This window comes from Equus przewalskii, chromosome 2 (genome assembly GCF_037783145.1).
Source record: "Equus przewalskii isolate Varuska chromosome 2, EquPr2, whole genome shotgun sequence".
Lineage (NCBI taxonomy): Eukaryota > Metazoa > Chordata > Mammalia > Perissodactyla > Equidae > Equus > Equus przewalskii.
Genome location: NC_091832.1, coordinates 37,066,229 through 37,090,644, shown reverse-complemented (window position 1 = coordinate 37,090,644; position 24,416 = coordinate 37,066,229). Strand labels below are relative to the sequence as shown.

The 24,416-nt window shown below is 36.7% G+C and overlaps 1 protein-coding gene across 12 annotated transcripts in view; it reads left to right on the top strand.

The window, feature by feature from the left end:
- The window catches only part of SPEN (spen family transcriptional repressor), an 87,423-nt gene that overhangs the window by 12,557 nt on the left and 50,450 nt on the right, over window positions 1-24,416 (top strand). For 5 of the 12 annotated variants that reach the window (XM_070602152.1, XM_070602131.1, XM_070602121.1 and 2 more), the window contains 2 exons: window positions 16,676-16,996; window positions 20,078-20,554. In XM_070602152.1, the coding sequence (XP_070458253.1) occupies window positions 16,797-16,996; window positions 20,078-20,554 (677 nt within the window). In that variant the 5' untranslated portion in view covers window positions 16,676-16,796. Of the gene's footprint in view, window positions 1-16,675; window positions 18,260-20,077; window positions 20,555-24,416 lie in introns of all 12 variants that reach the window. The other 7 variants (XM_070602195.1, XM_070602186.1, XM_070602205.1 and 4 more) reach the window with 2 other exon arrangements.

Below are 24,416 nucleotides of genomic sequence, written 5' to 3'. Positions count from 1 at the left end.
GATGTTTAATCATTTTATTAGAAACCATCTAATTTTTGTTTGCTATCTAGTTGGCTTTTAGTGTGTGGAAATATGCTTTGCAGTGAAATTATATCTTGATATAATTTTACAGTATTGTAATATTCAGATTTTTCCCTGTACATGTGTCTATGTCTGCCAAGTTGAAAATTATAAACATCTTAAAAATCTACAATGGAATGTCTCTATAAAACTTTAACTTAAATTTTGTGAATTCTTGGATTTAATTACTTAGGATTTTATTTTGAGTATAGAGATGAATTGACATCTAGCATATTTAAAGATTTTTATTATATAATATAAGGAACTGCTTCAATTCCTACAGTTAGGGAATATTTGTGGGAAAAGTCAAGTGGGAAATACTTATTATTACTTGTCCTGTATACATGGTGCTAGATTTTTAGGCCAGCATTAAACTCTAGGGGTATGTATATATGTCCTTGTGTCTATGTATTAGATACTGAGTTTGGATTACTTGAGAACACTGACAAATGAAATGATCATTTTCTGATTATACCTTGTATTGGCTTTGTTACATTCCTATCACGTTTACACACAGTATATGTACTTTGGCATATAATACATTTATAGTTTCTTTGATTCTTAAAATTGACTCAGTGATTTCTTTAACCTTCATCTCATCATTTTATTCCTTTGATTTAAAAACTAAGACATCTGTACTCTTATTAAGAATATTCTATATTTTACAAGACTACATTTGGCATATAGTGATTGTCTTTTATAAATCAATAAATTGGTAGGTGGTAGTTTTTTTGTCTCAGCCATAAATCTTTAAAAACTATACTGTCTGCAGTCAAGTCTCTTGCATTCAAGATTATTTAAATCACTTTGGATTGAAAGAAAGAAGATTTTAAAAGTTTATTACTTAATTAAACTAAAAGGATGTTAGAATATTCAATGAAAACTATTACCATTTAGACCAGAGTTTAGGAGGAGGTACTTAAACTGGTATAGGAAGCTATATCTTTATTTTCATTAACCTCTTGCCAGAATTTAGTAATTATAAGATTGTAGTATCGTGGTAGTATCAACATAGTAGTATGAATAGTATACCTCTGATTTCACTGCCAACACAAATCAGATGTATTTTCATATTTTACATTATGGTTGTTGCACATATCTCATTTATGCTCATAACAGCTTGGAAGTTGCAGTAGTTATTAAACCTGCTGCTAGATAGTTTTATTTAATGCATTAATAAAGACACATATATATTACCATATATTATCATACGGTCGATGTGTGTTGCAGATGTTTTTAAAATTCTACCTTGGAGAATTGAGCATACACAAAAGTAGAAAAATAGTAAATGAATCTGATGTACCCATCATTCAGCCCCAACAACCATCACCTATGACCTGTCCTGCCTTGTGAGGAAAAATAAAGCAAAGGAGGAGATAGAGAGTATTGGGGGTGGGGGTGATGAGGAAGGCCTCTTTGAAAAGATGGCATTTGATGTACCAGAATGAAGGCCTGTCCACACCTAGATCCACTTCTCTCTTTCTTGTCTTACTTTTTTCATTTAAAATTTATTTTGAAATAGTTCAGGAACAGTCCAAAGAATTCCAACATCCCCTTCACCCCAATTCCCCAGTTGTTAACATTTTACCACATTTTCTCTGTTACCCTCTCTTGTCTTTTTGTGGCGTGGTATCGTATCACCCCTAAGTGCTCTAGTGTATACCTCCCCAAAGGACGCTCTCTTGCATTGCACCATATAGTCTTCCCAGGTAGGAAATCAGCATTGGTTCAACACTACTGCCCAATCCATAGCGCTCATTCAAGTGATGCCAGCCATCCCAACAAGGTCTCTTTTTCCTTTTTGGTCTAGGATCCTATCCAGTACCACATGTTACCTTTGGTTGTCATGTCTCATCAGTCTGGACAGTTTTTCAGTCTTATTCTAATGCTCATGTACCTGATAGTATTAAAGAGCATAGGTCTTTCATTCTTGAGGATGACTCTCCACCTGGGTCTGTTCAGTATTACTTCATGACCAGATCAGGTCATGCATTCTTGGCAGGAATGCCACAGAAGTGATTCTATGCCCTTCTCAGAGTATCATATAAGGAGGCAAAAACAGTATCGCTCCATTCCACTACTGGTGATGTTAACTTTGACCACCTAGTCAGGTTAGTGTCTTCACCATTTTCCTTCTTCTAATATTATGCTGATAGTCTCTTCATCAGCAAGCCTACACTCACTAGCCTTAGCATCCATTCATAACTCTTGCCTCTATTATATACTGCTGTGATTGTTACCAAATGATTGTCTATTACTACAGTTCCTTCTACATTTATTCTACTGTAGGTAAGAACTTTACATAAATACATAAAACACTCATGATTCCTATTTTTTCAATGGGTTTTAGTCCAAGACTTACTTATTTTGATACCAAATTGTCCTAGATTTGACGAGTTGGAGCTCCTTCAGACTGGCTGTTGTGTCCTTTTGATATCTCCTCCTCATTCTTTAAGCATTTCTTTATTTCTGGCACAACAGCGGCTCATCTTGTACTTTCCCTGCCCCAGTCCTGGAATCATCCCTTTCTCCAAGAAGCCCTGGTTCCTTTTAGTGTGGGTTGGGAAACCAAGATCTGAGTACTCAGTTTGCCCATCCCTACACAGCTAAGAAGATGTGTGTTATGTGTGTACACATGTATGTATGTATGTTTATATGTACACAATACATGTACATCTATGTCATGTTTAAAAACTGTGGGTTCATACGTATTCTAGTACATGAGGATTCTTTCTAACATCCCCATTTCCGTGTTTGTAAATCCTCAGAAGGTGAGAAACCCCCCGTTATTCTCAGTATATTTACTTATTTGTCCAATGTTATGTTCTCAATGTAACTAATGTCCCAACCATTCTGCCTCCCTGCCTCTGCCATCTCTGGGTGTGTTGCCCCTGCCGCCTCTGCATCGAATTCCCTCCCTGTCAACTACTCTCTCCTTTGGAAGCCAGCATTTAGGGAGTGGGGGTAGTGACAAGGGAAGGGAAAGAAGGTGGGACTAGGAGTGACTGCATGTTTTTGCCGTCAATTTTTTCTCTCTTAGGAGACAACTTGTGGATGGAGGAGTTACCTGCTTCTGCTGGCAGTTTTAAGCAGATTTAGAGCTACCCCATTCTTAAAGTTTTAGTTTTGGTTCTATTTCTACCACTGACTTTGTGATGTGAGCTTAATCATTCTGTCAGTCTGAGCTTTATTATGTGCTGAGTCGCACAGAAGAGGGGGCAGTGAGAAGGGAGTTTATTTCTTAGGAGTAATATTAGGAATCATTGCTCCATTTATTTGGGTGTCAGTCACCTGTTTTCTGTAGTATCTCAGCAAAATTTTGCCCTGGCGCTGCCTCCCCCCAAACCTTGTTGACCTCAACCTTTTTTCTTTCTTTTTTTTTAATTTATTTTTTTTATTGAGCGATCACTGACATATAACATTGTATTAGCTCCAGGTATAACATAATGATTTAATATTTGTATATATTATATTGCAAAATGATCACAATAAGTTTAGTTAACATTTCACCATACATAGTTAGAAAAAAATTTTTCTTCTTGTCATGAGGACTTTTAAGTTTATTCTCTTAGCAACTTTCAAACGTGCAATCCAGTGTTAGTAACTATAGTCACCATGCAGTGTGTTACACCCTATAACTGACTTATTTGATAACTGCACCTTTACACCTTTTGATCCCCTGTCACCCGTTATGTCCACCCCCCACTCTGACAACCACCAATCTGTTCTCTGTATCTATGAGCTTGTTTTTCTTTTTTCTTTTAGGATCTACATATAAGTGAGATCATACAGTATTTGTCTTTTTCTGTTTGACTTACTTCACTTAGCAGAATACCTTCAAGGTCCATCCATGTTGTCTCAAATGGCAAAATTTCCTTCTTTTCTTTTTTTTTGAGGAAGATGAGCTCTGAGCTAACTACTACCAATCCTCCTCTTTTTGCCGAGGAAGACTGGCCCTGAGCTTCATCCATGCCCATCTTCCTCTACTTTATATGTGGGACGCCTCCCAGAGCATGGCTTTTGCCAAGTGGTGCCATGTCCGCACCCGGGATCTGAACCGGCAAACCCCGGGCCTCCAAGAACTGGAACGTGCGCACTTAACTGCCCCGATTTCCTTCTTTTCTATGGCTGAATAATATTCCGTTGTGTGTGTGTGTGTGTGTATATATATATATATATATACACACACACCCCCCACATCTTCTTCATCGATTCATCAATCAGTGGACACTTAGGTTGTTCCCATATCTTGGCTATTGTAAATAATGCTGCAGTAGACATGGGGATGCATATATCTTTTCGAATTAATGTTTTCCTTTTCTTGAGATAAATTCTCAGAAGTGGAATTGCTGAATCATATGGTCATTTTGAGGAACCTCCATACTGTTTTCCATAGTGGCTACACTCAATTTTATTTCTTCTTTTCTCCTTTTACACTACTCTTGGCCCCCAACTAAGGAGTTCCTTAGTGAATTAAGACCCCTTATTCCTTGGCACAAGCTCCAGAATGTTGGAGTTTGTATAATTTTGAAGTTGATTCCAGACATCTCATTTTATTCATAAATATTTCTTTTCTTTTCTTTTCTTTTTTTTGAGGAAGATTAGCCCTGAGCTAATATCTGCTGCCAATCCTCTTCTTTTTGCTGAGAAAGATGGCCCTGAGCTAATACCCGTTCCCATCTTTCTCTATTTTGTATGTGGGACGCCTGCCACAGCATGGCTTGATAAGCAGTGTGTAAGTCCACACCTGGGATCTGAACCAGCAAACCCTGGGCTGCCAAAGCAGAATATGTGAACTGCTGTACCACCAGGCTGGCTCCTATTCATAAATATTTCACTATTTCTCTCTAGAAGATAAGGACTGTTTAACAATACTGTGGTATATCCCTATTTCAAATACCCAGTCAGTATTCAAGTTTGTGTACTTGTTTTCTTTCTTTCTTTGTTTTGGTGAGGAAGATTGGCTCTGAGCTGACATCTGTTGCCAATCTTCCTCTTTTTGCTTGAGAAAATCTTTTACTGAACTAACATCTGTGCCATTCTTCCTGTATTTGCTTGAGAAAGACTGTTGCTGAGCTAACGTCTGTGCCAGTCTTCCTCCACTTGTATGTGGGACACTGCCACAGCGTGGCTTGATGAGCGGTGTGTAGGTCTGCACCCACAATCCTAACCTATGAACCCCGGGCCACCAAAGCAGTGTGTGAACTTAACCACTACACCACTGGGCCAGCCCTGTAGTTGTTTTAAGAATCTTTTTTTAACTCAGGCTCTAAATATGTACATAAATTGTGATTGATGATATATATATATATATTTTTAAATTAGGTACAATTTGCATATAACGTACCTATTTTCGGTATAGAATTTGTTGAATTTTGAAAAATGTAGGTGTCCTCTTAATCACCACCACCACAGTCAAGATACCACACTTTGTTTATTTACTTATCGATGGACATTTGGACTATTTAAGTTTTTAAAATTTTTTTTAAAGATTTTATTTTTCCTTTTTCTCCCAAAGCCCCCCGGTACATAGGCGTGTATTTTTAGTTATGTGTGTTTCTAGTTGTGTCACGTGGGATGCCACCTCAGCCTGGCCTGACAAGCGGTGCCATGTCTGCCCCCAGGATTCAAACTGGCGAAACCCTGAGCCATCAAAGCAGAGCATGTGAACTTAACCACTCAGCCATGGGGCCAGCACCTATTTAAGTCTTTTTTAATCTATCGGTTTAATCTTTCTCTCTCCTTCAACTTAATTTGTTGGAAATTAGGTTGATTGTTCTGTAGAGTTTCTCACAGTGTGCATTTTCCTGATTACATTCTTGTCCTGTGGTATACATGTGGTTAACATGGCTTTTGTCCTCTGTGTTTCCTGTATGTTCATATGTGGACCTGTTTTTAGATATTTTGATTATTATATTTCAATACGATTGGTTTTCTTTGTAATTTTGTAGATTTTATTTTATTGACTTACTAGTATTATTGTGAGAAAGGGTTTGTATAGATTTCACCAGACTCAAAGCAGCCCTTGGCAAACCATTGGTTTAGACACACTATTAAGAGTAGAATGCTAGCAGCATATGTAAGTACTAATTTTAGCTTTGATATAAAAAGGTTGAGGTGACAAAGTTAAAATCACCAAAAAACTTTGACTAGAAAACGAAACGATAGTGTCCTATGAATAGCTTGATTCTTTTCCCACCTTTTTTTCATATTGTACACTTAATGACTAGAACTGCTGTTTTATTGTGGAGATTTTTTTCTGTTTTTACATTACCCCTCCCCAGTTTTATCCTAGAAATCATGGAATGTTTAGATTTTTAAAGTTGTTCCTTTTAGTCAGCTTGAATTCTTTCAATGAAATAAATTTCAGGCACATCCATAGTTAGAATTAAATACCATAATAGATACTGACTTCTATTAGATAGGTGGGCTCAGCTTTAATCAAAGAAAACAAAGATTGCAAAAATCTCAAGTTTCTAGAGAGCTCCTAAAATTCAGTTAGTATGTGATGCTATATATAAAGTAAGACACTTGAACTCTTCAGTAACACATTTATTATCTAAAGTGGGCACATTTGATTTTGCCCATAGGAGCTGGCCCTGTGGCCAAGTGGTTAAGTTTGCCTGCTCCGCTTTGGCAGCTCTGGGTTTCGCCGGTTTGGATCCTGAGCACGGTGCTGCTCATCAGGCCATGCTGAGGCAGCGTCCCTAGAAGGACCCACAACTAGAATATACAACTACGTCCTGGGGAGCTTTGGGAGAAGAAGAAGAAGAAGAAAAAAAAAGATTGGCAACAGATTTTAGCTCAGGTGCCAATCTTAAAAAAAATTTCTCCTGTAAATTGAGTGGGTTGTATTATAAGATTTCTAAGGTCTTTTCAGTTTAAGAAATCTTGTTATAGCTGTCATTCTTCATAACACATAAAGGTCAGTGGAATGCTATGATGATATGAAAAGTATGTATGTTAATTGTCAGTTGGATTATAAAAGAGTTTAATACCTGGAAGTACTGTGTAGCCATCATACAAAACATTGATGTATCAGGTACTTTGCAATGCATCATCGTGCTAACCAGTTATGATCAATCAAAAATAGCCTTCCTGGGTCAAGACTTAAGTGGTATATGAAAACTTTCAAATAGTTTTAAATTACATTACAGTTAATTTTGTTTTCCTTCCTTCCTCCCTTTCTTTCTTTCTTTCTTTTTTATTTTTGGTGAGGAAGATTGGCCCTGAGCTGTCTGTTGCCAGTCTTCCTCTTTTTGCTTGAGGAAGATTGTCACTGAGCTAATATCGGTTTCAATCTTCCTCTATTTTGTATGTGGGGACACCACCACAGCGTGGCTTGATCAGTGATGTATGGATTTGTGCCTGGGATCCGGACCCGTGAACCCCAGGCTGCCAAAGTGGAGTGCATGAACTCCACCACCACACCTCCAGCCCGGCCCCTGCAGTTAGTTTTTTAAAATGGTGTATGTACTTCCTTACACTAATCTAAGGTATATAAGTATTTCTTGTCATTTTCACCTCTCTTTTTCTTATGAAGTAGGTAACCCTTTCCACAATGGTTTTTGATAGAGATCATTCCTTTTTGGTGTAAATTTGCTTTGTCATTCTAAAAGTGGATGTATAAAAGGAACTTACATCACAGCTTTGGGTCTTACAGGGTTATGACATTTCATTTCCTTTGTGTCGATTTTATTGGAAATTTGTTTTTAAAACGTTTTTCTGAGAGGATTCATCCTAAAAGGCTTTTTGTTTGTAGAAAAAGCTTTTTTGTTCTAGAGATTATAATTAGATTAAAATATTGACTGGGGAAGTTTGCATATTTAATAAGTTTAAGGTATAATTGACATAGAGACTAGTGACTTATTTTTTAATTTCATGGTGTTAATTTCATGCCAGAGTTCTTTGTTGGGAAGCATGTTTACTTAAAAGTTTATAAAACATTGGGATTGAATAGAAAAATCCAAACGTCTTTTAAGATTGAAGAGTGTTAAAGAAGAACCTATTTCCTTAATCTGGAAGTAGAGGCAGTTTTCAAAGATTTGACAAAAATACTCATTGTGGTCTATGAAAAGAATATGGAATTTATATTTATTACAGGTAGGTGGGATCACATTTTTCTCTTGATTCTGTTCTGTCTAAAAAACCATATATTACGAAATAAGGATAAAAGTCACTAGTCAGGCCGGCCCAGTGGTGCAGCGGTTAAGTTCCCATGTTCCGCTTCTCGGCAGCCCCCGGGTTCACAGGTTCGGATCCCGGCTGCAGACATGGCGCCACTTGGCAAAAGCCATGCGGTGGTAGGCGTCCCACATATGAAGTAGAGGAAGATGTGCACGGATGTTAGCTCAGGGCCAGTCTTCCTTAGCAAAAAGAGGAGGATTGGCAGTAGTTAGCTCAGGGCTAATCTTCAAAAAAATAAAAAAAGTCACTGGTCAAGTGAAATATTAGAAGTATTCATGAATTTCCCAAAGTAATTTTTTTAAATCATAATTTTACTAAGTCATAAAGTTGGAAGTTAATTTTCTTTCGGCAATGGTACAGTAAATAACAGTCCTGTTAAGCAAGGTAGGAAGAGGCCTTTGCATTCACACCAGGGACTCTTGATGTGGACTTTTGCTAATTTATTTTTTAGTCTCTTGGCTTCTGCTACTTCAACTTTGTTGTCTCCAGCCTTTGCTTTTTTTTTTTTTTTTTTTTTTGAGGAAGATTAGCCCTAAGCTTACATCTGCCAATCCTCCTCTTTTTGCTGAGGAAGACTGGCCCTGAGCTCACATCTGTGCCCATCTTCCTCTACTTTATATGTGGGATGCCTACCACAGCATGGCTTGCCAAGCGGTGCCATGTCCGCACCCGGGATCTGAACCGGTGACCCCTGGGCCACCGAGAAGTGGAACGTGTGAACTTAACCGCTGTGCTACTGGGCCAGCCCCCCAGCCTTTGCTTTTTGATCAGCTTGCCTTGCTCCTATTTTCTTCATCTAACTGCTTTATTTATTGCCGTTACTTTAAGAAATAGTTAATCATGCTCATTTGCATTCTATTTACAATTATACTTGAGCTTTTCCCAGAAAAATACTATGTAAATCAGACACATTTATGAAATTATTCATGAATTATTATGAAAATAAAGGTCCAAACATTAACTTAGTGGTTATCATGAATATCTATATTCCTGCAGACTTCTCCCTCCTGTTCTCTTGAGAAGTATATTATGAATTCTTTCTAAGATTGTATAAAAGATTCGGCTTTCAATTTGATCTAACCAGTAGGATCTAAAGATTATAGAATCTTTGAAATTTTTCTCCTCATAGTGGGATAATCTTTTAGAAATTGACATATCAGTTGAACACTATCCTTTTGTTAAAAATTAATTTTACGTAGTAAATAGATTCTCATTAGATTGGTATAAAATAATGCACATATATATATTTTTTTTCCTGAAGTAGTGCTGCCTGTAATAGTTCTGAAGAATTTTGTCATTCAAGGCTTTAGTGAAAACATTGCCATTTCCCAAGAGTTATAATCATCAAATTTTCATGTATAGGAATCTAGGCACTCACTACAGATTCAGTAAACAGATGATTATGGTTTTATTGGTTTAATTAAGCTTATCTTCAGTCTTCAAGTTTTCTTAAACCCCTTCTAATTAGAACCAAAAGGTAGTTTTTCGTGTAAAAAAAGTATTACGTTCATAGCAGCATTATTCACAATATGTAAAAGATGGAAGCAACCCTGGTGTCCATGACCTGTGAATGGATGAACAGGATACATACAATCAAGTATTATTCAGCCTTAGAAAGAAAGGAATTTCTGACATGTTACAACATGGATGAACCTTGAGGACATTATGCTAAGTGAAATAAGGCAGTCACAAAAAGACAAATATTGTATGATTCTACTTATATTAGGTAGCTAGAGCAGTCAGATACATGGAGACAGAAAGTGGAATGGTGGTTGCTAAGCAGTTCTGTACACTGCTTGCAGACGTGCAGTTATACATATATGATAAATTCCTATGAACAGAATTTCTGGGGATGTGTACTTAGTTCTCAATGCTAGATACTATCAAATTATCTTCCTAAGAGGTTTCTCTAATTTATACCCCAGACAGTGTTGTGAAAAGTGCCTATTTTCTTGTACTCTTAGTAATACCTATGTATTGTTAAAATTTAAGTCTTTGTGTTATATGGTACTGTTCTTTAAAATTTGGATTTTCAAAATTTTGAGTGAAATTGAGCAGCTTTTTTGTTTCATTTTGATTTTTTTGGTGGGGAAGATTTGACCTGAGCTAACATATCCATTGCCAATCTTCCCCCCCTTTTTTTGTTTTTACTTGAGGAAGATTAGCCTTGAGCTAACATCTGTGCTAATCTTCCTCTATTCTGTATGTGGGATGCCTCCACAGCATGGCTGATGAGTGGAGTAGGTCTGCACCTGGTATCCGAACCTGTGAACCTGTGCCGCCTAAGCGGAGCCAGCGGAACTTTTTTTTGTTTTTTTTTTTTTGAGGAAGATTAGCCCTGAGCTAACTGCTGCCAATCCTTTTTGCTGAGGAAGACTGGCCCTGAGCTAACATCCGTGCCCATCTTCCTCTACTTTATACGTGGGACACCTGCCACAACATGGCTTGCCACATGGTGCCATGTGTGCACCCAGGATTCGAGCCTGTGAACCCCACGCTCCTGAAGCAGAATGTGCAAACTTAATTGCTGTGCCACAGGCCAGTCCCGCCAGCAGAACTTTAACCACTCCACTATGGCGCTGGCCCCTGAGCAGATTTTTTGAATGTTTTTGTTCTGTTTTGTTTACCAATTGTGTGTATGTGTGTATTTTTTAAAAACTTGCTATTCATATATTTTGCCTGTTTTTTGTTTGGGCCTCTGTCTTCTCCCTTGATTTGTAAGAACTGTTTGTATATTGACGAAATCATTTATTTCTTATGCATTGCAAGTATTTTTCCCCATTTGTCTTTTGACTATATTTTGCTATTCAGGAGCTCTAGTTTTTATGTATTTGATTTATGTGGTCTTTTCCTTTATGACTTAGGGATTTTACCTCATGCTGAGAGTCTAGACCCAAGATTATACAGCAAATTAATAAAGTCTGTTTGGGAGAGGTGGGGAGAGAGAGAACACAAATCAGCAAACTATTATGGATCATTCCTTCTCTCCCTTCTTTTTCTCCCTTCCCCCACACCTCTCCAAGTGGAGACACATCAGGGTATTAGCTTTTTCTAAAATGAGACTAGGGCTCTGTGGTTGACTGCCTCTTGCCAGCATTAGGGATTCTGAGTCTGTCTTTTGCCATCCTGGTAATTATTCGTCCTTCCTCAAAAGAGTGATTAAAAGAAGAATATATTATTTAAGAATAGTTTATAAGTCTATTTTATATGTTTATTTCACAGTAGGTTTCCTGAAAGAATTCTGTATCACCATGAAATGAAAAGAGCAGGTTTTGACTGTCATCAGTAATGGGTTACTTATCTTCCCAGTCAGGCATGCTTGAAATAGAAAATGTCTTCCAGGTTTGCCCAGTTAGAGGAAACGTGGCATATTGTTGATTCATGTTGAGATAATGTAGACACTTGTGACTAAAGGAGATATAAAATCTTTTGTATTAAAGGACAGTGACAGATACTATTTTATATCTTTTAATGTTTTATCAAGACATAATTCATACGGCATAAAATTCATCCTTTTAAAGTGTACAATTCACTTATTTTTAGTATATTCACAGAGTTGTGCAACCATCACCATTAATTTAAGAACATTTTATCACTTCAGAATGAAACCCCATACCCATTAGCAATCACTCCCCTTTCTCCCTTCTCCCCAGCACCTGGCAGTCACTAACCTACTTTGTAGTTCTGTGGATTTGCCTGTTTTGGACCTTTCATGTATATGAAATCATAATATGAGACTGGCTTTTGTTACTTAGCATAATGTTTTCAAGGTTCACCCATGTTATAGCATGTATTAGAGCCTTTTTCCTTTTTATTGCCAAACTATATTCCATTGTACAGACATACAATATTTTTAAAACCTGTTCATTAGTTGTTGGACATTTGAGTTGTTTCCACTTTTTGGATATTATGAAAATGCTGTTATGCACCTTTCTGTACCTGTTTTTATGTGGACATACATTTTCAGTTCTCTCGGAGTAGGAGAGGGATCGCTGGGTTATGTGGTAATTCTAAATTTAACATTTTAAGGAGGGGCTTGCCCCGTGGCCGAGTGGTTAAGTTCACGCGCTCCACTGCAGGCGGCCCCGTGTTTCGTCTGGGCGCGGACATGGCACTGCTCATCAAACCACGCTGAGGCATCATCCCACATGCCACAACTAGAAGGACCCACAACAAAGAATATACAACTATGTACCGAGGGGCTTTATGGAGAAAAAGGAAAAAGAAAATAAATAAAATCTTTAAGAAAAAAAATTTTAAGGAACTGCCAAACTGCCACGGTGGCTACACCATTTTACAGTCTTACCAGCAATGCATTAGGGTTTACATTTCTCCTTGTGATCACTTGTTATTATCTGTCTTTTTTTATTTTAGCCATCCTAGTGGGTGTGAAGTGGTATCTCATTGTGGTTTTGGTTTGTATTTCCCTAAAGACTAATGTTGCTGAGCAAATTTTCGTATGTTTGTTGGCCATTTGTATATTTTCTTTGGAGAAATGTGTATTTATATCCTTTGCCCACTTTTTTTTTTTAAGATTTTTTATTTTTCCTTTTTCTCCCAAAGCCCCCCGGTAGATAGTTGTGTATTTTTAGTTGTGGGTCCTTCTAGTTGTGGCATGTGGGATGCCACCTCAACGTGGCTCAGCGAGCAGTGCCATGTCCGCGCCCAGGATTCAAACTGGCGAAACCCCAGGCTGCCGAAGCAGAGGGCGTGAACTCAACCACTCGGCCACTGGGCTGGCCCTCTTTGCCCACTTTTAAATTGCATTATGTCTTTTTCATTGTTGAGTTGTAGGAGCTCCTTATCAGATAAATAATTTGCAAATATTTTCTCCCTGTTTTCTCTGTGTTTATATCAATTTTTGATATTTATCTTGGATTGAGTAAACCATTAACTTTTAATTTATCATTGTCATGCTAATGATATAAATTTGTCTTTATCATTGTAAGTAACTGTTAAAACTTAAGTTTTAGTTTTGGTTTTAACTTACTTTAACTGTTATAATGAGACATGACATTTTACAGATCTTGCCATTTTATTTGGTTATGTCCAAATTGCAGTTTTGCAATCTAAGTATATGATTCTGAGTTTTACACTGTATTTAATGTGTTGACATATGGAGGTGTCAGTAATTGTGAATGAGGTAGCTTTAATATCTACCTCTCTTATGTTGATGACAAGCAATAGCTTTGATTAATTTTAAGATTGGAATTATACAGTTAAAAATGGTTAAAATAGCTAGTTTTATGTTGTATTTTATCATAATAAAATTTTTAAAAAGTTTGACCTGTGATTATATAGGAAAATGTGGCCAGCTCTGATTTAAGTGCTATTATAATGTAGTATTTAAGTTTCTAGGGATTCTGCCTTTTGGTATACTTGAAGGATTTTCAGTCACTGATATAGGAAATAAAATAAAGGTCTGACACAGAGATGAAACCAGTCTTTTGATCTAAATATAAGATCAAGTGCGTTGATTTATAAGTTAGTAATTCCTTTGTAAAAATTCTTGCTATGAAAAGGTAGTATAAGTGTTGATGTTACTGCGTTATTTCAGATGGTGTGGTGGTTGTAATGGATATATTTATGACCCCACTGAGTTCGAAAGAGGAGTGATTTTTAACATAAAAAACAAACAGACACAAACATTTATTGTCTTTAGTATTATAGGTAGCCCAACCAAGCCTTAATATTCATCTTTTAGGCCTTTTTATTCCTTTTTTAAAAAAATTATTTAATTTTTTATTTTTTTGAGTAAGATTAGCCCTGGGCTAACTACTGCCAATCCTCCTCTTTTTGCTGAGGAAGACTGGCCCTGAGCTAACATCCGTGCCCATCTTCCTCTACTTTATATGTGGGACGCCTACCACAACATGGCTTGTCAAATGGTGCCATGTCCGCACCTGGAATCCAAAGTGGTGAACTGCTGGCCACGGAGAAGCGGAACGTGCGCACTTAACTAACCGCTGTGCCACCCGGCCGGCCCCAGGCCTTTTTCTTCCTTATGGTGTGTTCATTTGCTCTTTGCTTTCTGTTTATACTTATTGATCATTTTCTGTTTCTTTTTTTCTTTGTCTCCCAAAGCCCCCTAGTACATAGTTGTGTATTTTTAGTTGTGGGTCCTTCTAGTTGTGGCATGCGGGATGCCGCCTCAGCATGGGGCCGTGTCTGCACCCAGAATTTGAACTGGCGAAACCCTGGGCCGCTGAAGTGGAGCACACGAACTTAACCACTTGGCCACGGGCCGACCCCCTAATAAGAACTTATACCTTTTCACTTAAAGGAAGCACTTTACGACTTTGCTTTGGCATATCCAAATTGCCAGCATCACTATTCTTGTGCTTTGGGGCCATTGTGAAGTAAAATAAGAGTTACTTGAACACAAGCACTGTGATGCAGAGACAGTTGGTCTGATAACTGAGATGGCTGCTAAATGACTAACGGGCATATAGGTAGCATGTACAGCATGTATGTGCTAGGCAGAGGGCTGATTCACCACCTCCCAAGCAGAAGGGAGCGAGATTTCATCACACTACTCAGAATGGCACATGCGATTTAAAACTTAGGAATTGTTTATTTCTGGAATTTTCCATGTAGTATTTTTGGGCCATGGTTGACCTGGTTGGTATGGAAGGAACTATTTCAGTTTTTCAGTTTTCTTTTCCAAATTAAAAAGGTCCTTTCAGCAGTTCATTTACACCAAATAATTTTGACCTGAAAAGTGAAACCATGAATAAGGAGGGGACTGCTATATTCCATTGTATGTATATACCACATTTTGTTTATCCACTCATCCTTTGATGGACACTTGGGTTGTTTTCATCTTTTGGCTGTTGTGGATAATATTGGTGTACGTATTTCTATTTGAGCCCCCGTTTTCAGTTCTTTTAGGTATATGCCTAGGCGTGGAATTGCTGGGTCATATGATAATTCTCTGCTTAACTTTTTGAGAAAATGCCAAACTTTTCCACAGCGGCTGCACCATTCTACAGTTCTACGAGCTATGGACAAGGTTTCAGATTTCTCCATATCCTTGCCAACACTTGTTCTTTCTTCTCTTTTTTTTTTCTTTAAATAATAGCTATCTTACTGAATATGAAGTGGTATCTCATTGTGGTTTTGATTTGCATTTCCCCAATGACTAATGATTTTGAGCATCTTTTCCTGGTTTTTTTTGCCATCTGTATGTCTTCTTTGGTGAAGTGTTTTGCCTATTTAAAAAAAATCGATTGAGTTGTAAGATTTCTTGTATTCTAGATACAAGTCCTTTGTCAGATACATTGGAAGGTATTTTTTAATGTTTATATGAAAAGAACTATTTCAATTATTATCAGTTTTCTTTTCCAAATTAAAAAGATCCTTTCATCAGTTCATTTACACCCAATAATTTTGTTACTTCTAGTTCAGTTGTGTGATGAAACTGGATTTTAGTATTATGTTTCCCTTGTGAGAGCTAATAACTTAAACTATACTAGAGGATATAAGAAGAAAAGTTCTGCTTTCTGATAGTGCTGTCAGCTTCTTCAGGGGAAGTGCAAAATTATGATCTTGGATTGTCAGCAAATAAGAGTGCTATATTTGAAAGTGCTGCTCCTGCCGTTCTAAAATGCCAAATTATAAGTACATAAAATATAATTAATTCCCAGTGAAATTTGTAGAATAGTCATGAATTATTTTATTCCAAATAATTATATTTCTTGTATGTATGCTTCAAAATATAAAAGGTGCCTTAAAATTTTTCTTTACAGACATAGTAAACTTTCTTTGGAATAAAAATAACATATGGTCTATCAAAGATTTTCTCAGATTTATTAATGAAAAACACTTTTAATTATACCTGTTATAAATTTTAAGTTTTCTTTTAACCCCTTGAAAAAGAAAATTCAATAGCAAAAAATTTCATTAAAATTTTAGACTGTCACTTGCAAATGGACACACAAAATATTTATTTTGCCTTCAAGTAAGCAGTGTTGCAACTCATCTCTTTTTCAGTAAGATCATTTTCACTTAATGAATTAAGATGGAATTTTTATAAAGTAACTTTCTAGTTTCAGTTTTTACTTTAATAATCTTTTAAGATTTGTAGGTTACTTAGATCAATTTTAGGCTCAAGATCCTTTTTTTAGAATGTAAAAATTCCTGAAAACTTCTGAGAGATTCATTTCAGCTAAGTGTTGTAGAAAGGTAAAAGACAGTTTAGTAACTATTATATTTAAGAAATGAGAGCAATAAAATAATGTGATTAAAACATTTGTAAATACTTGCCCCAAGAAAGAAGAACATGAGTGTAGAAGCCATTTTAAATGTTACTTTGCAGCCCCTCCCCCATACATGCATAATGTAAATTGTCTAAAAATAAGAAATTTTCAGAAACTGTTTTTGGAAAATTATTGCTGTGCAACAATAATGTTGACTTTATCTTTTCCAGATATGGCCGCGTGGAGAGTGTCAAAATTCTCCCCAAGAGGGGATCTGAAGGAGGAGTGGCTGCCTTTGTGGATTTTGTGGACATCAAAAGTGCACAGAAAGCTCACAATTCAGTCAACAAAATGGGAGATAGAGACCTACGCACGGATTATAATGAACCAGGCACCATTCCGAGTGCTGCTCGGGGATTGGATGATACAGTTTCCATAGCATCTCGTAGTAGAGAGGTTTCTGGGTTCAGAGGAGGTGGTGGAGGGCCTGCTTATGGCCCCCCACCATCACTTCATGCACGAGAAGGACGTTATGAGCGGAGACTTGATGGGTAAGTTCCAAGGTTTCTCTAGGCAGGTATTTTGTATTTGATATGGTGAGAAACAGAAACTCGTATTTAGGGGCCCCAGATGGATTTAAAGTTTTGGGCATTCTCAATGTTTCCTATTTTGGGTTGGAAACGGAAGTGATTTCTATCCCAGTGGCTGGTATCTTATGGAATCGTAGAGGATATTTCCTGCAGCTGGTTGGATATTTACTCCTGACATATAAAGTGGTGGAAGATTTTGTGTGGCAGCATCAGTTTTGGAGTTACCTGTCTTCTAGAATTAATTATTCCTTCTCTTGGATAATGTTAAGGCCTTCCTTGGATATATCCCTTCTACCTGATGGAGCTATTTGGCTACAGATTTTGTGGTTGTACTATATGGAATATTTCTGGAATATTAGAACCTACCGATTCTTTTAGAAGTTGATATCTGCTTCTCAGTCTTCACCACATCAAGTGTACAAGTGAATTGGATTGTCACCAAAAAACCTAGCAGACCATAATGATTCAACCACTTGGATTCTACAAACAATACTTTAACCTGGAAATGTGTATTTGGATGAAGAAGAGTGAAGTCAGTGTCTGATTTTTCCATTTTGGATCTACACAATTTCCGTGTTGGAATTATACTCCTTGATGGAATGGGGAAAAATCGAGATGATGGACGTTCCTAAAACCTGGAATATAGCCATTCTTTTCTAATTGCTGGAATGTATGGGATGTCACGCAGTCAAGATTCCATTAGCCCAGGGGAAGAGGATTACTATCTTATTTCTTAAGCAAGTTGCTATCCAATTAAAGGTACTTTAGCTTTGAACACATGGTGACGATCAGTTGTGGATACAGCAATCAAAATTGACTGTGCTGGATGGCTACAAAGGTGAACTATTGGCGAGCAACTGTGCCTTCCTCATTTGGTGGAATCATAGAGGATATTTCCTCTTCTGTCAGCTGCCTGATTCATACTTAGGGCTGGAAATTTTTATGAATGTGGATCAATTTATAATTGTCTACTATCTCAAGAAAGAAGTCTGGGGGTTTGAGAGTTACAGTTTGTCTGGGACTGCTTGCTTCCAGTGGAATTATTTTATCTGGTCACTAAGATTTTTTTTTTCCTTGTGGTTCATCTAAATATCATTTGACACCCTTGCCCATTAAGAAGGTGGATTACCCCCATAAGAGGGGCCAAAATTGGGGAAGTTATGTTCACAATTCTCTCCCTAGATTTAATTGGGATTATAGGTCGTGTTTCCACAGTTGGAAAAGGTTGGTATGTCCTGACCTGTGTATATTAGCCCCTCTCCTAACCCAAGTCACACTTTCTCTTTTTTCCTCACTAACTCTAGAAGTATTTAGTACTAATAGATGAATCAGAGAATAGTTGTTAGATTTCAGCTCTGCTAGCTCTTGTGCCTGCCTTCTGTATTTTCCTAATGGATAAGAACTTGGCGTATTTATAAAATATCAGCTGTAGCAGTAATTCTCCTAGAACTATTGCCTGTTGCTTCTGTTATATCATTAATAACAGCTTTCACTGATTAACATTTGATAAGGTGCTAATTGAATTATTTATGAAATTTTCTCTTAAGTACCAAAGGAAACCCTCTTGTTTGTTAGACATTGAAATAATCTATCCAAATTCCAGAAATGTAGTGAAAGGAGAAAGTCATTTAATACATTTAATTAGGAAAGATTTTTTTTTGCCATGCCAGTTGCTTTTCATAGTAGCAGCGAAAAGCAAAAATAGCCTAGGAAGGTGTGGTTGCTAATAAGTGAAATGGTGAGTGAAGATGAAGATTAGTTGGAGATATTTGGGATCTAGGCACATATTGGGGACATTGTGTTAGTTGTAAGATTTTTGCTAGGTATTCTTCTTTGGAGAGATTGTAATTCTTCTATATCTTTCATGATTTCTTAATCTCTTTTGATAGAAAACAGATCCAAAGATAAGGTTGAGAAGAAACTCAACCTCAACTTGAAATTCAAGTGAAATGATCTTTTGGGAACTCAGGAAATGAGTTCTGGTCTCCGCAAAACTAGAGAACTTAAGATTTCTTTATAGGATTAGAATTGGTTTTTAATAACGCATAATTGCAGGTATGCTAAGGCTGACAAATATTCATGTCCTATGGAAATATTTTTTAAGTTAAATCATTGTTAATAGCAACCTTAGAGTACCTTACAGTTCCTGAAGTTGCCTAATTTTATGATAGGCAACTTGAGAATAGCTAAAACCTAAGAGAACATATTTCCTATAACCATTAAGATCAAACATTAACAAATTGAATCATGGAAGAGGTGTTTTAAAAATTCTGTGCAATTTGGTAGCACAAGGAGATAAAATAACCTTTGTTCTTTAATTAATAAAATTTACCATAGAATAGCATGTGGCAACCCAATATTTTGATATCCTAAGTGTTTTTTGTTTGTTTGCTTGTCTCTTTAAGGTTCTTTTTATTATTAAAGTTGATTGGGCACAGCAATTTACATAACCTAGTAATTTTTATAATTACTCAGCAAGTTGAAAGTTAGTGAGAAAAAGTTATTTAAATATTTTTCTGAACTTTGAAAATGCCCTCCTGCTGCTGGGACATGCATTTCAATAGGGCTTTCATGTCTATGTTAAAATGTATCATGGAAATTTTGCTTAAAATAAATTTGCAAAGAAAATAAAAGTTTGGCATATATTTTAATCAGATGAAAGTATAGAAAACTTTGATATTAAAATGACAGTCTCTTCTTGTTCCATTAAACTTAAAAATGAAAAGGAGGTGGCATTTGTATATTTCTGTATATAAGTCAGAAAATCCCTAAAAAAAAAGAGCAACTGATTGGCAGAACACTAGTCATGAAAGCCCAGTCTACAATTAAGACTATGATTGCTCAGCTGTGAAAATAGTCTCTGGAGTCAAGTAAAATGTTAAGCTTGTTAGTGTTTGCTTACTAAGTAGGTTTATGCTGTTCAGAAAATGACCAGTTGCAAAGACAAAAGACAATGCTGAAGTGAATGTTTGCATGACTTGCTTTTAGTTTTGCTTGCCCCTTTCTGATTGATTAAATATTTTTCCCCCCTCCTAAATGCAGGGCTTCAGATAACAGGGAGCGTGCTTATGAACATAGTGCCTATGGACACCATGAACGGGGGACGGGAGGATTTGATCGGACAAGACATTACGATCAGGATTACTATAGAGATCCTCGAGAACGGACTTTACAACATGGGCTCTATTATACTTCTCGGAGTCGAAGTCCAAACCGTTTTGATGCTCATGACCCCCGATACGAACCTAGGGCTCGGGAGCAGTTTACACTGCCCAGTGTGGTACACAGGGATATCTACAGGGATGATATTACCCGGGAGGTCCGAGGCAGAAGGCCAGAGCGGAATTACCAGCACAGCAGGAGTCGGTCACCACATTCATCCCAGTCTAGAAATCAGTCTCCTCAGAGGCTGGCTAGCCAAGCGTCTAGACCCACAAGGTCCCCTAGCGGCAGCGGCTCTAGGAGTAGATCCTCCAGTAGTGATTCAATCAGCAGCAGCAGTAGTACCAGCAGTGACAGGTAGGTTTAACAGCCTTTTGTTATCACAGACGAGCTGTTGAATAAATTGTCACAATTTCTGCACCATCAGTGATAATGATTTTTAGCATAGTAATATATTTAAAAGAAACTAATCTTGGATCATGTATTTAATGAGTGAAGAAACTTTGATTAGCCTGCGGCCATTGAATTAACCATTCTGTCAAGTACTTGAAACTAAGTGATGATCTGCAGATACTGCGTCATCCTCCAGATGCTCAATATTGAAATTGCCAACTAGGAAGAAGAGTGGTAACTGCAGCTGTGTGAAACGAATCTGTGCCACTGAAAATGTGGCATCTCTTTGAAATTTTTAATTTCTTACATGTATAATAACTTCTATTATTTTGGTTGAAAGTTCGTAAAAGCTGTTTGATTAAAGACGTACTGGTGAAATATGTTGTTGACACTTATTATCAACGACTAAATCAACTTATGAACACATTTTAACTAATTTTAGCATCAAGGTGTGGTAGCCAGTTTATAGACTCAAGTAGAAAAACTTTCTTTAAATGCAGGTTCTAACTTTGCTGTTCACTAAGCCTGAGTAAGCGAATTTCATTAGTTGAAATTTTTTTTTTTTACGGAAGAGTTTTATTCTAAAGACGAAAATAATAAATTGAAGGTAATCTTAACAGAAAATAGCTTAGAAGTTAGGTATATGGGTTTTGAAATCATAGATCTAGGTAGATGGTATGCTTTACTACTTTTATAATCTTGGACAAGTTACTTAAACTTTCTAGGCCTCAGCTTCTCATGTTTTATAAGAACCATACTTCATAAAGTTATTTTGAAGATTAAATGAAAAAATGTGTGTAAAGTGCTTATCTTGATACCCATATACGTTATATAAATACTGCCTTTAATAATTTCTAGTTCTTATTATTACTACTTTAGATGTTGATAATCTTTGAGCATTTCCCATTTCCAGTTATTGTTATTCAACCTGTTAATCCCAGATATCCTAGTTTTAAATTTAGATGATATATATTTTAAATTTACAGGATACAAATCCTTTGACCTGATTACAATGCCCAGATTAGTTATTCTTCTTTTAGTGTTGCCTGCTTAGAATTAATTTAAGAAAAGTGAATGATTGTGTAATTTGCGAATGATTCCTTTTAGGTCTCTTAAATTTTCTAATTCAAAATAATAAATGGAAACATTTTATACATCTATTATCTGTCTAGATGTAATTCAAACATTCTGGAAGATGTAGCATATTATGATGAAACAAGCACTTAGTTTTAGGAAATCAGGAGAGTTAGGTTCTGTCTCCAGCTTGCAGCTCTGTGACATGAATGAAAATCCTTAACTTCTCTTGATTTCATTTGGTATATTGTTGAGATAAATGATTGACAAGATTCATTTGAATTCTATAAACTGATTATAAAATCTTGTTCTGTTCCACTTTTTCCTACATAGAATTGTCTAAGATATTCAGGTTTTAGTCATTTCCCCCAAACCTCCCTTTTTAAAGGGATGCCACTACATCCCACTGGCTCAAAATTTTTTGAAGAGCCAACTAATTATGGAGGCATTGAAGTTAGAGGAGAAACACGATACAAGGCCTTCAGGATGGTATTGTACTTTAGTGGGAGTTAACAGTGGTTTGGGATCTGGTCCTTAGCATTGTAGACTCAAAAGCTTGAACCCAGAGGTGATCTGGTGGAATTTAACAGAGCTAATTCCTGTTTATATAATCAAAAGAAACAGTTGTATGCTTCTGACTATTTACAGTCAAAAAGATAACTCCCACAAATGCAGGCTGAGCTTAGAACATCTACGGTGGCACTAAATTACAGTTGTAGAGGGTATTTCCTCTTCTGTCAGCTACCGGATTCATACTTGGAGCTGGAGATTTTTATGATTTTGAGCTATGAAGGATATGTAGGACTTGAGCAAGAAGAGATGAGTTTTAGGCTAGACAGGGAACATTGTGAGCAGGAGGAACAACTTGAAGAGATACAAGTGGATGGAAGAATGTTTTGAGAACAGCAAATAATTTAGGATGACTTGACCACGCTAATGATTTTGGGTTTTATTCTTGATGCAGAAATGAGCCATTGAAGGATTTTGAGAAGGGAGATAGCTTGTTGATATCTGTGCTTTAGAAAGGCATCTGGTGACTTGGAATAGGAGAGAGATTCCGGTTAGGAGGCTATTTCTATAGCTTGGACAAGGAAAACTTGGACTGTGAGAGTGCCTAACGTGGCACACGTGGGAGAGACATTGTATTAAGAATCAGATTATGTTGATTTATGAAAAACAGAATGAACTTTTTGGAGATTTGACTGAATAATCAGCATTTTGATGCTATCCTGTAGGAATAGGACCAGGTCTTCCTTCATGCACACTGCAGAGTCTAGTATATTGTCTTTCTCAGAGTCATGTTCAACAAATAGTTGAAATACATAGACACAGTTCTTAGTTTACAGGAAAAGTAAAGCAAAATTGATGTAAATAGGTAAAAGATGTGATCATTATATTGTGATTGAAGCAAGTACACAGAAATAAAATCATTTGGTATTCAGAGCGTATCCATTATCCCTGGGTTCAATCTCCCTTATCAGATGTCCTCTATAATTATATTGACTTCCACGTGTAGTATTATGAGATGATATTTGGATTCAGAATGTTCAGTTTCCTTTTGGAAGAAATAAGTTCTTTTTTGTATCTTTAAAACTTTATGATTGTGAAACTGACATTCTAAGTCCTTTAAAAAATGTTTAAAATTAGCATCTTATAGTAGACAAAATATAGCTTGGTTTTATCTATAGAAACAAGTTTCTATTCTGTCTGCATGGCTGACTGGGAAATTAATCACCCTCTATCGCCCTTAATTGTTACAGCTTTAGTGAACAGATTCCTAGCAGTGCATTTCAAATGAGTAAACATGGGATTAATGGCAGTCTAGTTGTGAAGTCCTTATAAATGATAGGCTTAGTATTCACAGTATTCAACTAGTGAGAACTGGGTTGGTTTTTGTTTTTTATTTTAAAGATTTTGTTTTTCCTTTTTCTCCCCAAAGCCCCCCACTACATAGTTGTATATTTTTAGTTGTCGGTCATTCTAGTTGTGGCATGTGGGATGCTGCCTCAGCGTGACTTGATGAGCGGTGCAACGTCCGCACCCAGGATCCGAACCAGCGAAACCCTGGGCCACCGAAGCAAAGCATGCGATCTTAACGACTCAGCCACGGGGCCAGCCCCAGAACTGGGTCTTAGTAAACTTTCCTATGTGCAGCCCTGTGCTGCTGTATTTCTTTCTTTCTCTGTAATGGTCATTTAGGGAATCACTTTTCCTTTCAACAGAAAAATTTAAATACACAAATTCCACAAAAGCATTTATTTTAAAAGCCCTTCCTTGAAGTTGAACATGCTTTCTTTCTATAGTTTCCTCTCATTGGGTGTTTTTTCTATCGCGTTTTAAGAATTTTTTAAATATAGGCTAAAGGAATTGAATAATTTGCAGTTAAATTAATTCATAAACTTTCCTAACATCTTAAAGTAGTTTTGACTGAGTTTTGTTTCCCCATTGTTTACTTTGATTACCACCAGAGACAGTTGGACTGGCTCAAGGTCCCTGAACTTGCATGGGGGAAAAAAATTACATCTTTTTACTAACCTATAACTGAAATTGTGTTGCCTCCCATTATGAAAATAGGCAACAAAAAACCAGTAGTATTAACAGTATGAGTTACTTTGTTACCAATATAAATCCATAAGCAATTTATTATTATTATAGTTGCACATATCTCAAAATTGGGCTTATAGTCATCATTACTGGGAAATAGTTATTAAAACTCAGCATTAGGTATTGTTTAATGTTAATAAAGGCATAC